Here is a 14188-nt window from a genome sequence, read left to right on the forward strand (position 1 = left end):
AAAGAAATTCGAAGCCATTTTGAAAAATGTCAAAATATGATAAGTTCCGTTCGTCAACTATTCGGAAATTTTCTACGTTTCACAGGGCCGTTTTAACCCTTCCGTAGGCCTTAGGCAAAATCCCTCATTTACCGACTTTTCGGACCTTCGTAGGCCCTATTATATGGAATCGTAGGCCCTAATGTCTCCTAAAATTTTCGTAGGCCCTAGGCACTTTGCCTAGTCTGCCTTATGGATAAGGCGGCCCTGACGTTTCATTATCCCACCGAGTAAATCAGTCCAATTTCTTTTGAAATAAATCCTGCGCCGTTTTGCAAAATAGCGCATACCAATGTATCTCACTAAATTAGAGACAAATTCAAATAAAATGGGTAACTTGAAATAAATTTCGGTAAATTCAAATAATATGGGTAATTTCTTATATTATTGGGTTAACTGAAATAATTATGGTTGAATTCATATTAAGTTGGGAAATTTCGAATACATTTAGGTAAATTCATATCATTTGGGTAAAATTAAATAATATTAATTTAATTCAAATGGCATTGTCTCCATTGACATAAATTTTGATAAATTCAAATTATATTTTGTGTATTCGAGCAATTTTGAGGAAATTCCAATAATTTTAAGTTAATTGATATAATATTGGGCAAATTCAAATAATGTTGTTTATATTTATATAAAATTGGTTAAATTGAAATTATATTTTGTATATTCGAATAATATTGGGTAGATTCTCATATTATTGTGCAATTCATATAATTTTGTTTGTTGCAAAAATTACTTAATTATGAAATGTAACCTGTTTTATCCCAAAATAGTTCCAATTTTATATGCAAACGAAATGAACCCTTACTATTATTACCTGTTGGTTTAGAAGAAATATAAATTAATTTAATTTAAAGAAATTCACAAAAAAACATTTTAAAACAATTTATAAATTGATTTATTATTATTTAAATACAGATAAACAATCAACAAACACCTATAAAGTACTAAATTAAAACAATCATTAATGTTGTTAAAGTTACAAGTTTAACCGGTGAATTAGCGTTAAGTTCTTAATTTTTGGTTTTAAAATGAATAGGCTGCCACTATAAAATAAAGTAACTTAATATACTTCACTCTTTGCCCTCGAATTTCTACTATTTTCTGAATTTAACCCTTTATTAAACCAATCGGCTTGTGTCCACAAAAATTCTTAAAGAATGCCAGTAAGAAATACTTAATCAAGGTAACCAAATTTTATCCATTGAAATGACATACGGTAACAATCGATACCTATTCAAAACATAGGGCTAGCCAGGAATTCGTCAAGGGGGGGTCGAAGTACGTGGATAGAAGAGGGGGGTCGAGAAGGGGTGGAAATTTAGTACAGTCAAAGGGAGGCCCAAGGGGGGTCTAGACCCGGAAACCCCCTTGTCTACGCCACTGATTCAAAATTACATTAGGGAACAATCGATACCTATTCAAAATTGCATTATTTAACAGTAGTTCTTAAGTTATTAATCTATTTGCAAAGTATAAAAACTGTTGACATTACATAGAAATACAGTCTAGAAGTAGATAATTACTTAAAATATCAATTATTTTTGAAAAATACTCTTGATTAACTTGATAACTATTAACTAGAAAAGAGCTTAATTGACTAACTACTGAGAAGTACCAAACGAATGTCGGACGTATCTTGGATTACTTAGGATTGATTGAGAATGGTTCTAAAATAAAGAACAACAATCATTACTTTAGTCACAGACAACACGTTTTGGTCGGAACAAAGTCAACAGCGAGATAGACAGACAAGCCCACAATCTTTCTGAAATCTAGGAGCAACAAACGCAGCACCCCACACAAGGAGAACGCAACCCGTCAAAAGTCGTGGATTTTCTTGCGTACGGTTTTCATTGGCTAGACGCTTTAGCGCCTGCTGCCGTCGGAAGGGGAAAATTCGGAAATTGTCTTCCCCCCCGCCCGTAAAACGTTCATCGTAAAGGCTCGTGACGCTCGTCCAATGAAATTCGTACACAACCCTTCGTTATATAGCGTGTTTAAAGGCTAGCTGCGTTCTCCTTGTGTTTGTTGCTCCTATAGCTGAAATATACGTCAGATCTTCTTACTTTTCTCAATTTCACAGATGAAACCTCGGCTTTTGTAGCAATTGACGTTGTTGTACTTAAGTTGGTCTCTTAAAATTTCTACGCAGGTCTCAAAGGGGGAAGAACTCGGCTCTCCATCAGCCCAAGGAAGGAAATCGGCTGCTGTGCCATCTTCCCACACGTAACCTCCTGCAAAAATTAGGTCACATTCGTCATTTACAAAATTTATCACGGAACTCATTTTCAGAGTTATCGCGCAAAATGTTTAGTTCACCACAAAGCCTCTAGTGCATATGTCCAAGCTCAAATATACAGTAAAACTCGCGGTAACGAGTTTATTGGTCGGCCATAACATTAATTCGCCTATGGTGGTCACGTAATTATTTGCGCCCCAGGATCAAGCGGTGCTTCGCCTCGTGATCTGTGACGTAGTTAATGCAAGGGCGTAGAAACCGGTGCAGCTACCTTATTGCCCTGCCAATACATTTGAGTGGGAGAGCTAATTTATGTAATTGCTCGCTCAAAATTTTGGCTTACGTGTTAAATTAAAAAATGCTTAATGAAGAAAGTGTTCACTCTAGAAAACAACAGCTAAAACTTCCTGTTATTTGATCATATCCCATATATCATTACATATGAATAAATATGTATACTTTACTCGCTTGCTAGCGTCATAAATGGATAGAGGCTGGCTTTAAAATGAGCATGTAGAGCCTGAGAGAAGGAAAAACGCGATCGAGCACGCTTTTCTGGCAATGGGCGCAATTGCCTTACCTCACCGAAAAAATATATATTTTTAAATAGTAAATAACATTTTAAATCGGCTTTAATTAGATACTAATGATGGTTGTACTTTAACTGCATCTAAATTTCCATATCCCAGTTCTTATGTGACCTTGAAATGTTAAAATCGTTATGGAAAATAAAATATCGTAAAAAATATTTTATAAAATAGTTTAGTCACTGTTCGCAGAATTTATCGAGCAATTGAAATAACACATTAAAGTAAGAACAACGTAACTCCTGTTAAGAAACTGTTAAAACTATGTGGAATGTTAAAAATAAGAATTAAAAGTTTCAAAACTAAATGTTAAAAAGATAAAAATAAAAGATTTCTTAAAAAGTATTTTGTAATTTAAACTTGTTTTTCTGTCGTTAATGATGTATTCGTACACGATGTCGAGTTCGACAAGCCCTTGTAATGGCCTGCCAGATGAGACCGGGGACCCCCGCATTGTTCGCGGACGCTCCTTTTCTAGAAGGCCCAAGACACGTGTTAAGTGTCATCTCTTGGGGGGAGCGGAAAACGAACGAGCTGGGCTTAAACGGTATCTTCTGGCATTCAATAGAAAAGAACCACTGTAAAACGAAGAAAACTAAAGCATTGGTTTTCGGACGCCAAAGCGTTCACCTTGTAAAAAATAAAGGTCCTCAAAAATCAAGCTATATTTCTCGGTTTTAAATAGACTGTGTTTCACTAGTTATTTCAGTCCGATTCGCTAAAATCAACGCTCTCCTAAAATTAAAATTGTTACGGGAAGAAATAAACCGAAATTCTTCAACTCCTATTACGTGGTTTTTACTAACAGGCGATGTTTTAATATTCAAATTAATGTGAGGTGACAATACATTTTTCATATGAATTATTGGGTATTTTCAATATCGATAATCAGTTGAGAATCAATGTTTGCTCAATTTCTGTTCGATGACGTCTTGTTGTCACGGGTTGCCAGGCCCGGACTGGCTCATTTGGGGCCAAATAACGTTTAAAGTGTACTAGATTCTACGTGCCCATTAATTTAAAACGTCAAACACGATCGCCGACCAGCTGACCTGGCCAGTCCGGGCCTGCGGGTACTTAAACTTGGTGGCGAAATCTACTGACATAACGCCCTTCAAAAAGCTGGTCACCGGAGGTCAAACCCGGAGGAAAATAAATAGTTCTCATGTAGAAAATTAAGCCGTGGATTATTGCGCATTGTTTCTTATATGAGCGTTAATGAACGTACACTTTTAGCTATAAACTATATTAAGTAACTGTCGCAATTCATTACGCAATACTAAAGAAAATAATCAGTGTATTTATCTTTGGATACCAACCCTCGCTATCTTTAACGAGTCCGATCCATAGATTTTTCCCCGCTGCCTCAATGGAACTCTTCATTAAGTCCAATTCATGCTGACTGTGGAAACTCGCCAACTTCGCTCCTTAAAATATAAAATAACATAATTCGATACGATGTAATACATAATAATATTATATTATAAATGTTACCTTTGATGTCACACCAGATGTCTGAGGCTAAATCCCAAGATGTTTCCTCTCTCGATTCCACGTGGTAACAGAAATTATTTCCAACATCAATCCACTTTTCTGTTGGCGTTTCAGCTGGACAATGGCCCACAATCAGAGGAACATCCGGTGGGTTATTCTCTTCATTGAATAAATGTTTTAATAAGTTCTTATTTATATACGTTAATAAAGTTACGCTATACCGTATCTTATGTTTCACGACTATATATAGTCCTGGGTAAACCCTTCTCAATATCATTGTATAGAGTTACAATCAACATTTGAGGTATCGGTATTTCACTGTGTACAGTGAATTGTTTATAAATTTGGCGAATATATAAGTAAGGTTTCGCACTTATAACTTCATACTAAACGAAGCATCTTGGTATACGAATCTTCTTGGTTCAAATGAAATTCAACTAACTCTTGATCACTTGATACGTGAAAAAGGGAAGGAAACCGTTGAGGAATGTCTGGTACCTCGCGAGTTACAAGTTATCAAGTCTCGTGTTTGAGTGTTTATACTACTTGAAGCTCCAAGCGAATTTGAGGCGCATTTAGCACCTCCTGGATATCTAACACAAAATCCATACAATTCAGACCATGTATGCTAATATCATCGTTTTTACCTCTCCGAGGGGACTTTGTACCCTAGGAGGGGTTATACAACCACAGTGACTGTCTGTCTGTCTGAGCTGCGAACGCGTTTGCATTTTCGGAGCCAAGTGTAATCGCTACGTACGCAGTTTCTTAGAATCAGGGAAAAGGTTTTTCCAAAAACGCTCTCTTTTTGCCATTGGGTGTAGTATAATATTTTCTTAGGCTGAGATTCGAACCCGAGCCCTTCTGTACGATAGGTGAGCGCTCTACCGCAGAACCACGGATACAGTACACTTCATTGAAAATTAAAAACTCCTACGAGGAGAGGTATATTTGGCTTGCCAACTTGTTAATAGCTGCGCGAATATAAGACGTATCTAAATCTCAAGCGGCACTCCAAATTTAAAATCAACAGTTCAAATTTTTTAGAACTTGTTTGTTAATGTTATGCTTAATAAAATAATATAATATGTTGTTATTATTTAATATTTAACTTAAGAATATATTGTGAGAAAGTAGATACTATTTCAGTTTTGTGAAGAAGAAATATAAAAATATTGCTAATCTGGTTTTATTTGAAAAATATAATAATAATATAATATAGCCTATAATACAAATTGTGATTTCCCTCTAACTTTAAAATAAAAATGAATATTTTCATATCTTACCGTCATTAATCCGACAAATGAAAGGTAATTTCGTAGAGCAATCGGTGACTGCCCATCTCTTGTTAGATCTTTGCATGGACACACATCTGCTGAACATAGGTGTCGCTTGGGGTTGATTGTCACCCCATCTGGTGAAGTACGCGGGCCAGCCGTCGCTCCAAGTGAAAAGGCCATTTTTCTGGAACAGAGGTACGAATGAAGATTATAAATGGGATAGGCAACCTAAGCAAGAATCCATTCAGTTTACTAGGAATATAGAGACTACGAATATATTTTCATGACTATATTTCGTACAGACGATCGCCATATATGTTTGGTAAATATCTATGAGCTCGTTTAATTAGTTGATACAATTTTTACGTTTCGAGTTTTGGTTAGATGGTCCGAGTAGGCTAGTAACATTTATTGACAGGGGACTACCGAACGGATAGTCATTTTGGATATTCGATAAAGTAGCATATTTACTTAAATTACTAATCAGAGAAATTACGTCACTCTTTTAAGTGAAACTTAAGGTTATGTTCGATAAAGTAGCATATTTACTTAAATTACTAATCAGAGAAATTACGACACTCTTTTAAGTGAAACTCAAGGTTATGTTTACTCTTTACACTCTACTAATTGACTAAGATTCATGAATAATATTCGTGAAAAATGTGAAAACTATTCATTTGCTATGAGCTACAAAATGTTTAATATAAACAAGATGACGTGATCCTCAGTTGAAATTAGTGTTGTAAGTCGGAAAATTTTCCGCGGAAAATGACCGAGGCCTTTTTTCCGGAAAATTTTCCGTATATTTCCGAAAAAAATAAAAAAAGTTTTCATTCCATGATTTGTCTAATATATTGTTTGCAAATTGAAATAAAGCGGTATTTTCGCCTCATTTTTTCGAATCTGGAAGTAAAACTAAACGTATAGACTAGTAAGTGTTTAAACTGATTAACAATGTAACGCTATTAATGTTTTGTAGTATGTTTACATTTCATATCGATAAAAAGTTAAACACATTAAAAACCCTTAAAAGTTAATTTATGTTTCAAATTTTTGTTTTTCCGATTTGCGGAAAATTTTCCGGAAACTTTTCTGGAACATTTTCCGCATTTTATTTTTCCGGAAAATTAACATCCCTAGTTGAAATGTTAAATAGAGTTTCTTAACAAATTACGGACAAAAAGCCATTATTTACCGATTGGTCTTTATCCGAGAAGCCAAGCCAGAGCTTATCTTGAATGGTCACTGAAAGAAGATTAATGTACATCTGGTCAAACGAGTCACCAATTCTCAGTAGGTGTCCTTTGGGGTAGCCTTGGCATTTCTTCTCGGCGCCCTCCCAGTCCATCTCGGCTCTCTCCACCTTGTAGCAACTCTTTTGGTACCGAGAGAACCCATCCGGGCAGTTGGATTTCACTTTAGTTATCGGAGGTAAATTTGGATCTGCAATGAAAGATCTGTTTTAAGAATTATTTACCACTTGAATACACGGGCGTAGAGCATAATTCTTATGGCGGGGGAGGGGGGGTGAAATAAACTTTTCGCCAACTGGAGTAGAGAAAGGCGTTGCCGGCGGAACCTTTCAGAATTAGAGCCTCAAGGAGTTAGTGCGGGGGAAAGTTCTTAATCTTTGTACTCAAAGGATTTCGTCAACTCACATAAATCTAAATCAAAGAATTTTGATGCAACGACTTTGAAAGATCTGATTTTATATCTCGTGAATAATGCCGTTGATCGGTGGTTGACGTGTACTTAAAGGGAATATGAAGTTCCGCGGTTCAAGGTCTGTAGGACCCTCTATTACTGCCACCTTATTCAAGATAAAACAATGTACGAGATTTGCCAATCTAATTGGATTTTTTCAAAAATTTTAAGATTTTTCAAAAATTCTAATAGTAAAAATCCAGGGATTTCTAATATTTTGTAAACTTGTTGATTTTTTCTAGGATTTGTGTATTTTTATCTTTAATTTTAAGATTTTCCTTAGTTTTGTTGTTTTTTCCTGTTTTTTGGATTAAAAAAATCAGCTGTATTTTTGAATAAATGGACGAATTTTTATTTTTCTTATAGATTTCTGATTTTGGCTCTGGTATTTGTAGTTTTTGCTCTTACATTTCTGATTTTGGTTCTTGGATACGTGGTTTTGTACAATTTTCGCTGTTTTGGGGGGATTTTTCACGTATCAGCAATTTTATTTTTTATTTGTTGATTTTTTCGGCGGATTAGGTGGATCTGTTAAAAATCCATGACTTGAAAAAATCATTGCTTTTTTGGATATTTTGGTGAGAGCACAAAATTTTTGTGCAGGTTCGATCTTTGAGATTCGTTGAAATTGATTTGGTCAAATTAGATTCTAGTAAACAATAATCGGCTAAGCTAATACCTAACGTCATCTAGCCTTTTATTGCCTTTTTTAATTTGGGTGGCCGAGTTTAATTGCGTAAGAGGGTGGTGGCTAGCCCTTCATGCCAACAGCTCCGTACACTTACTATTACCGTTAACATAAACCAGTTATTATGGAACGTACTATAACCTACGGCATAATCTTATATGTCTATAACTAAAAACACGGAATTTTTTTAAGACCTATGTTTACCACTAGCTCGATTTTACATTTCCGGAATGTTTCTTAAATTTTCTTGGGAATTGGGGTTCCTGATTAACGGTCGTCAAAAACCACTGACAAAAGTCATTGAGTGATGTAACAAAAGTAACTTAAAGTCAAAATAAAGTAAGACGTTCGGTAGTGTACCAATGAAATGTAATTGGCCCTCTGGGAGTACTATTGATTGCTTTTAAGATATAGAAATTATGTAAATGATCTATTCTTATTCCAAATTTATCCTGGGTCCGGGGAAGATGACTCGTTCTAAAACAACTCTATTAAACAACAGAGCACTTAATCTTGGGAAACACCTATCGTATTATACAGAGGCGCAGATTGGTTTCAATGTGAAGATAGGATTTGAAATTAACCCAACAATTACTACAGGTCTGCATTATTTAAAACACTTCATACCAAATTTAAGATAATAAGAAAAAAATATCGGTTTTCATTTGGCAAAATCAGAAAAAATATGTGGTTTATATGCCACGTCACTTTACCTGAGTTTAGTTGACAAATGTAGCCCAATTTTCGGTTACACGGGACGTCGTTCCACCGTCCGGACAGTCCAGGAGTACTGAACATTTCGATGCAAGATACGCCATACTACACATAAAACATATTACAATTTTGGATATTTTAATTATAGCCACTGCTTAACCAAGAATTAATTTATTTATACTTATGGGGAATAACTATTTTGAGACTATACGCTGGTATCTAGGAGCAACAAACAAAGCACCCACACAAGGAGAACACAACCCGTCAAAAGTCGTGCATTTTCTTGCGTACAGTTTTCATAATTGGTTAGATGCTTTAGCGCTAGTTGCCGTCTTAAGGGGCAAATTTGGAAATTGTCTTCCCCACCGTCCTTTAAACGTTCAGCGTAAAGGCTCGTCCAATGAAATTTGTACACAACACTGCTTTAGCTCATAGACAGTATATATCCCTAAGGGGACGAGAATACGCTCTGATTTTTAGACCCCATCACAGCCGCTTTGTGGCCAACTGCAAGAGTGCGTATCGGTGCTAGGGCCCCAACTGAATAAAGACGGGATATTTCAAGGTCATTTGAAGAGCTTAGAAGCTTACGTTTGTTCCCCTGAGAGAAACAGCGACGCTAATGCAATGGAAGCTAGGCGTTTTCTCGTCCCCTTGGGGATATATATGGTTAGCGTGTTTAAAGGCTAGCTGCGTTCTGCTTGTGTTTGTTGCTCCTAGCTGGCATCTTGAACGAATTTTCTTTGGGTTAGAAAACGTAAGATTTAGGTGCCAATGAGATACCGATGCAATTTATTGAAGGGAAAGGAGCTTCCTCTTTGGGCATGACGGGATTGGGAGCACAGCCACAAATTGTATCAAGATAATTATTCTACTTAAGGGTAAATAAATACACTCTTAGTCTAGCACTGAAACTTAAATGTAATATCAAAAGTAAATAAACCAAATGTATCAGACTGCTATACTCCCCACGTTGGAGGCGTTTTCCTTATCAAGTTACAATTTGAACTCGAATATGAAATTTTACGTTTTTGTTTTTATGAAACCATTTTATACATAGAAATAGCTATACCCACAATTCCCAATTACAATTCAAAAGACGGGGATGGAAATCAGCTTTTATTTGACTCAATTTTCTCTTCATTTTTATCAGGAAAACGCCCGCCGATTCTGAGCGCTATTTCGATAACTACGGTACATTTACTTCTGATAATATTCATATGGAAGCACATAGTAAATCAAGCGATGGGACATAACTTTGTATTGAAATGGGTCACGTATACTTAACAGATAAATAATTGTAAGAAATGTTTTCTCATTATTACCGTTAACATCTACAAGTTTTTATGGTAAGGGGAAAAACCTTTTAACCAGTAGTGAGATAACTTGAAAAATGTACCCAATCCCACAAGTGCGAATCGAACCGGCTACTCTGACTGTGAGGCGAAAGTGCTAACCACTCCGCCACCCTGCCTTTGGAATGGTTTTGAGGGCCCGGGCCCAACAAATATGATTATCCGTATGAACCAAGAGTACCAGAAACATAAATGGAGCTTCCTTAAAATAAAGAAAATGGAGGTTCAAATTCCCCGTTAAGGTTGCAAAAAGTTCCATCTACAGCTAAATTATGCTTGAGGCCAAGGCCTATTGGAGTCGCAACATACATTTGAGATCAAAAACGCGTTTGTACTGGTATTTATAATATTTATAGCCCAAAAATACCTGCTAGTCATTCTGGCAACGAAATTTTATAAACTTCTAGCTTGTCCTCATTAGTGGAAGTATAATGTTTCGTCTATGTATAAGACGAAGTACAAAACCTGTCTTAGGAAGCAGCTGTACACACGAGAAATGACTTAAGAAAATCACTGAAAATACCAGGAACTTACTGGGTTGGAAGGCTCACCTGGAGCCCAGTTGGTGTAATCAATAGTAGAGTTGTCGGCCCATACGTGTTCACCTCCGAGATCCCATTTAGTGCGTCTCAAACCAACCCATGAAGAATAATTAAAAGCCCTAATGCTAAGCGTCAAGAAATCTATGTAATTAAGAAATTTCGTGATAAATAATGATATTAAAATATTTTACATGGTTTAAATTAAGAACTAATAATTTTTGAAAGGACAATTCGGCGTTGGAAGATTTCCGTTATCAAGGGCAGCCGTTCAAAATTGATGGCCAAGGTTTTCAAACGTCTATTACTTATTTCTAAGGCTTATCGCTAATTTTATTTGTGCAAAATTTTAATTTTAGTTTTAACGATTTGCTTCAACTGCATTTAGTATACAAATGATAGGGCATTTTGTCACACGATGTATCAAGACTAAATAAGGTGCTTTCATTTTTTACGAATTTTGCGCTAGAGTTTGACTTAAGTTACTTTAATATTTTGATAGCAAATCCGTTTGTTTTCTAGAAACTGTCGTAGAATAAAAGATTGCGCGCGTGAATAGAGGAAAAATGCTTTAGTCGAGAGTCAGCTCGTTCTACTCTTGATAATGTCGAAACTATTCGACATGTTTTTTTTAAAGTGAAATTCATTTGGTTTTAAAACTTGTTTTATTGTAATTGAACAACGTCCCGTTCTAAGTTCCATATAATTTTTACTTTCATTAATGAATCTAATTTATACCAAATGAAATGAATCTCCGTACCTTGTTCTTCATCGCTGTGTATCGACGCCAATGTGGCATTGAACGTCTCGCAACTTTTGACAGCTTCGTCGAAAGTTTTAGGTCCTCCGTCTTCAACACCATGGTCCCTGAATGGTCGGTAACATTTGTTTTCTAAAGATGAGAAAAAGTTTATAAGACCATAATTATTGTCAGTACAAAGGTAAATATCATTTGTCGCTTGTGGCACGACCGAGATAGAGCTCCTCCTAGCAGACGCCGCCTTATAATTCCACTAATTGTGTTGATAAAAAGTGTTTGTTTCATTGGTAGTCATGACAAGACGACGGGCGGATAACTCCATTGATTATTACGACACCCTCGTATGAATAAATCATTATAAAATCTAATTAAACTCAAATATACATGGTGTTTCAGAGATCAGTACAGTTAATTTGAGGTGTTATAAGAGTTGAGTAATGATGTATGACTTGGTCGCAATTCTCTGTGACGAATTTGAGAAGCGCTAGAGCGTTTTAAAGTTTGACCTAAAAAGGCCTAAAACGACTAAAAAGGAGACTACCACAAGAACACAAGAACCTAAATTAGGAAAACCAATTTTAGGTGTAGTAGGAAAATTTTACTTCTACTCTACAAAGTATGAAAAACAAAATCGATTTTCTCCAATTCGTCACAGAGGATTGCGACCAAGACAGTCATAGATCATTACTCAACTCTTATAACACCTCCAATTTACTGTACTGATTTCTGAAACACCATGTATAGCTTTGGCTGTATAAATATTAAAAAATATTACATCATGATTTAATTTTAAATCATGATTATAAGTCCCTTTACTTTGAATTACTCACTTTTTACTCACTTTTAAAAATCAAGTACTTATTACCCAATAATTAGTATTATCGAGACTATACAGAAAGCAGGCGGACAGTCGGGTTGTGTTTAAGTAAATTGCTACACATTTTAAACTTCCGTCTAGTTATTTTGAGTTACAAATCATTTACAAACATAAGATCAATTAGGAATAAATAATTTCCATAATAGAGTATAAAACATTTCCGTGGAAAAATGGGAATTCAATATAATTTATAAACTGAATATTACCTTTACTTAAAATGAATTGTAGAGCTACCAAAGAGCCCTGGTAGGTATATTTTGACCCTGCATTGCTATAGATTGTCATTCGAATGTGACAATTCCATTTAACCTAAGTCAAGATTTTCAATAGTAAAACCATTTTGAAGTTTCATATAATGAAATTTTTTTTAAAAGGTTAATCTTTGGGTCACATTAGCTTCATTTATTACTGAGATGAATTATGAGTACATATAAGGTAATTAAAAAACATTTAATAAAACTATCCATACAGCTTGATTAGCTTTATATCGATTAGTTAGAAAACCATTTAAATTTATTTTTGTTAACTGGAATCTAAACAGTAAGAGAAGCTACTATTTTATTAAAATGAATATCTCAAGGGATATTTAAGATGTTTTCGGTCAAAGCATTTTGTCACCCACAAACTTTAAAAATACTATCCAAGGCGATCTTAATTGAAAAAGGCAATCTTGACCTTGAAAATGGTATGTCAACTTTCAAAAAGGGCAGCCTTTGGCCATTTTTGATGTAGATGTTCGCGTTTAGATCCATTGAAATTTTTAATATAAACTTAATAATAATAATCAGCTAGGCTAATACCCAAGGCACCACCTTAGGCCCAAGTCATCGAGCGACTTTTAATGCCTTTAAACAGGTGGCTGTGTTACAATGCGTAGGAGGGTAGCGGCACTTACTGCTAAGTAAATGTAAAGTCAATGTGTTAGAGTATGAACTAGAGATCTAATTTAAATGTGCATTCCGAAACAGAAAATAAACTACGACGGATCTAGGTCTATCTGTAAACTTTCAATAGAAATACCTAAGACCATTGTCAAAGGTAAGATCTCAGGTAAATGGTTAACTTAATTTCTAGGAGATAACAAAAGTATCATTGCAGACGATTTTTTGAGATTTAATAACGTAATTAAAGTAAGAACTGTTAAAGTTATAACTTATTTCCAATAATTTATTTGAAATGAACAATTTAAAGTGATTTGAAGGATAATTGTAATACGCCATGTAAACGTTAACCCTAAGCAAATTTTACAATTATGAAACGTAACAAAAAATTAAAAAAGTCACCCAATAATAATGATGCTTCATTTTTTTACGTAAAGGGAAAACTTGTAATTGTTTTGAGAGTTGGAGCCAACCCAATTTTTTAAGGTTCCCTTTTTGGAAAACATTGTGTCACACTCAAATTTAAGAAATGGCAGGACCTTCATCCTTTCTTCCTCAAAGGGTGGAAAACACTTTAGCTGAAGCTTGTAGAATGATTGTATACGCGTGGAGATAATTTTACAAAATCATATAATGGCGTTGATCGAAAATGTCGGCAACAGAGATGCTGGGTGAAAACCAGAAACAACTCCTCCGGCGTTGAGTTTGCAAGTTCTATCCCTCGACTGGTTAAATAGGTTTTCCCTGAGCTCTTTGGTTTCTCGTTTACATAAAAACTAGCACTTATTAACGGTAATAATAAAGGTGGCTCGCGTGGCATGATAGTCTTGCCACTTCCCTTATACGCAATATAGCCCGGCCATCTGGAATAAAAGCATTGTAAGTCGCTGATTTGTAGGTGGTACATTGATATTAGACAAGCTGAGTGTTATTATGCTTTTGTTTAATTGATTTTAGTAAAACCTTTAAAAAACCCAGCAAGAAGGGAAATATTTTAAAAAGAAAAGAACAATAAGGTT

At 35.2% G+C, this 14188-nt stretch overlaps 1 protein-coding gene across 1 annotated transcript in view; it reads right to left on the reverse strand.

Moving 5' to 3' along the window:
• Positions 1 to 918: 918 nt before the first annotated feature.
• The window catches only part of LOC149925203 (macrophage mannose receptor 1-like), a 29769-nt gene continuing 16499 nt past the window's right edge, over positions 919 to 14188 (reverse strand). The window contains exons 5-13 of the mRNA XM_090160263.1: positions 11412 to 11543; positions 10647 to 10795; positions 8757 to 8862; positions 6847 to 7094; positions 5658 to 5835; positions 4372 to 4530; positions 4197 to 4304; positions 2118 to 2285; positions 919 to 1718 (exon numbers count right to left, since the gene is read on the reverse strand). Coding sequence (XP_090016389.1) covers positions 1693 to 1718; positions 2118 to 2285; positions 4197 to 4304; positions 4372 to 4530; positions 5658 to 5835; positions 6847 to 7094; positions 8757 to 8862; positions 10647 to 10795; positions 11412 to 11543 — 1274 coding nt within the window. The 3' untranslated portion in view covers positions 919 to 1692. The remainder of the gene's footprint in view (positions 1719 to 2117; positions 2286 to 4196; positions 4305 to 4371; positions 4531 to 5657; positions 5836 to 6846; positions 7095 to 8756; positions 8863 to 10646; positions 10796 to 11411; positions 11544 to 14188) is intronic.

The sequence above is a fragment of the Leiobunum rupestre genome, chromosome 10 (assembly GCF_980474605.1).
Source record: "Leiobunum rupestre chromosome 10, qqLeiRupe1.1.hap1, whole genome shotgun sequence".
NCBI classification, from domain to species: domain Eukaryota; kingdom Metazoa; phylum Arthropoda; class Arachnida; order Opiliones; family Sclerosomatidae; genus Leiobunum; species Leiobunum rupestre.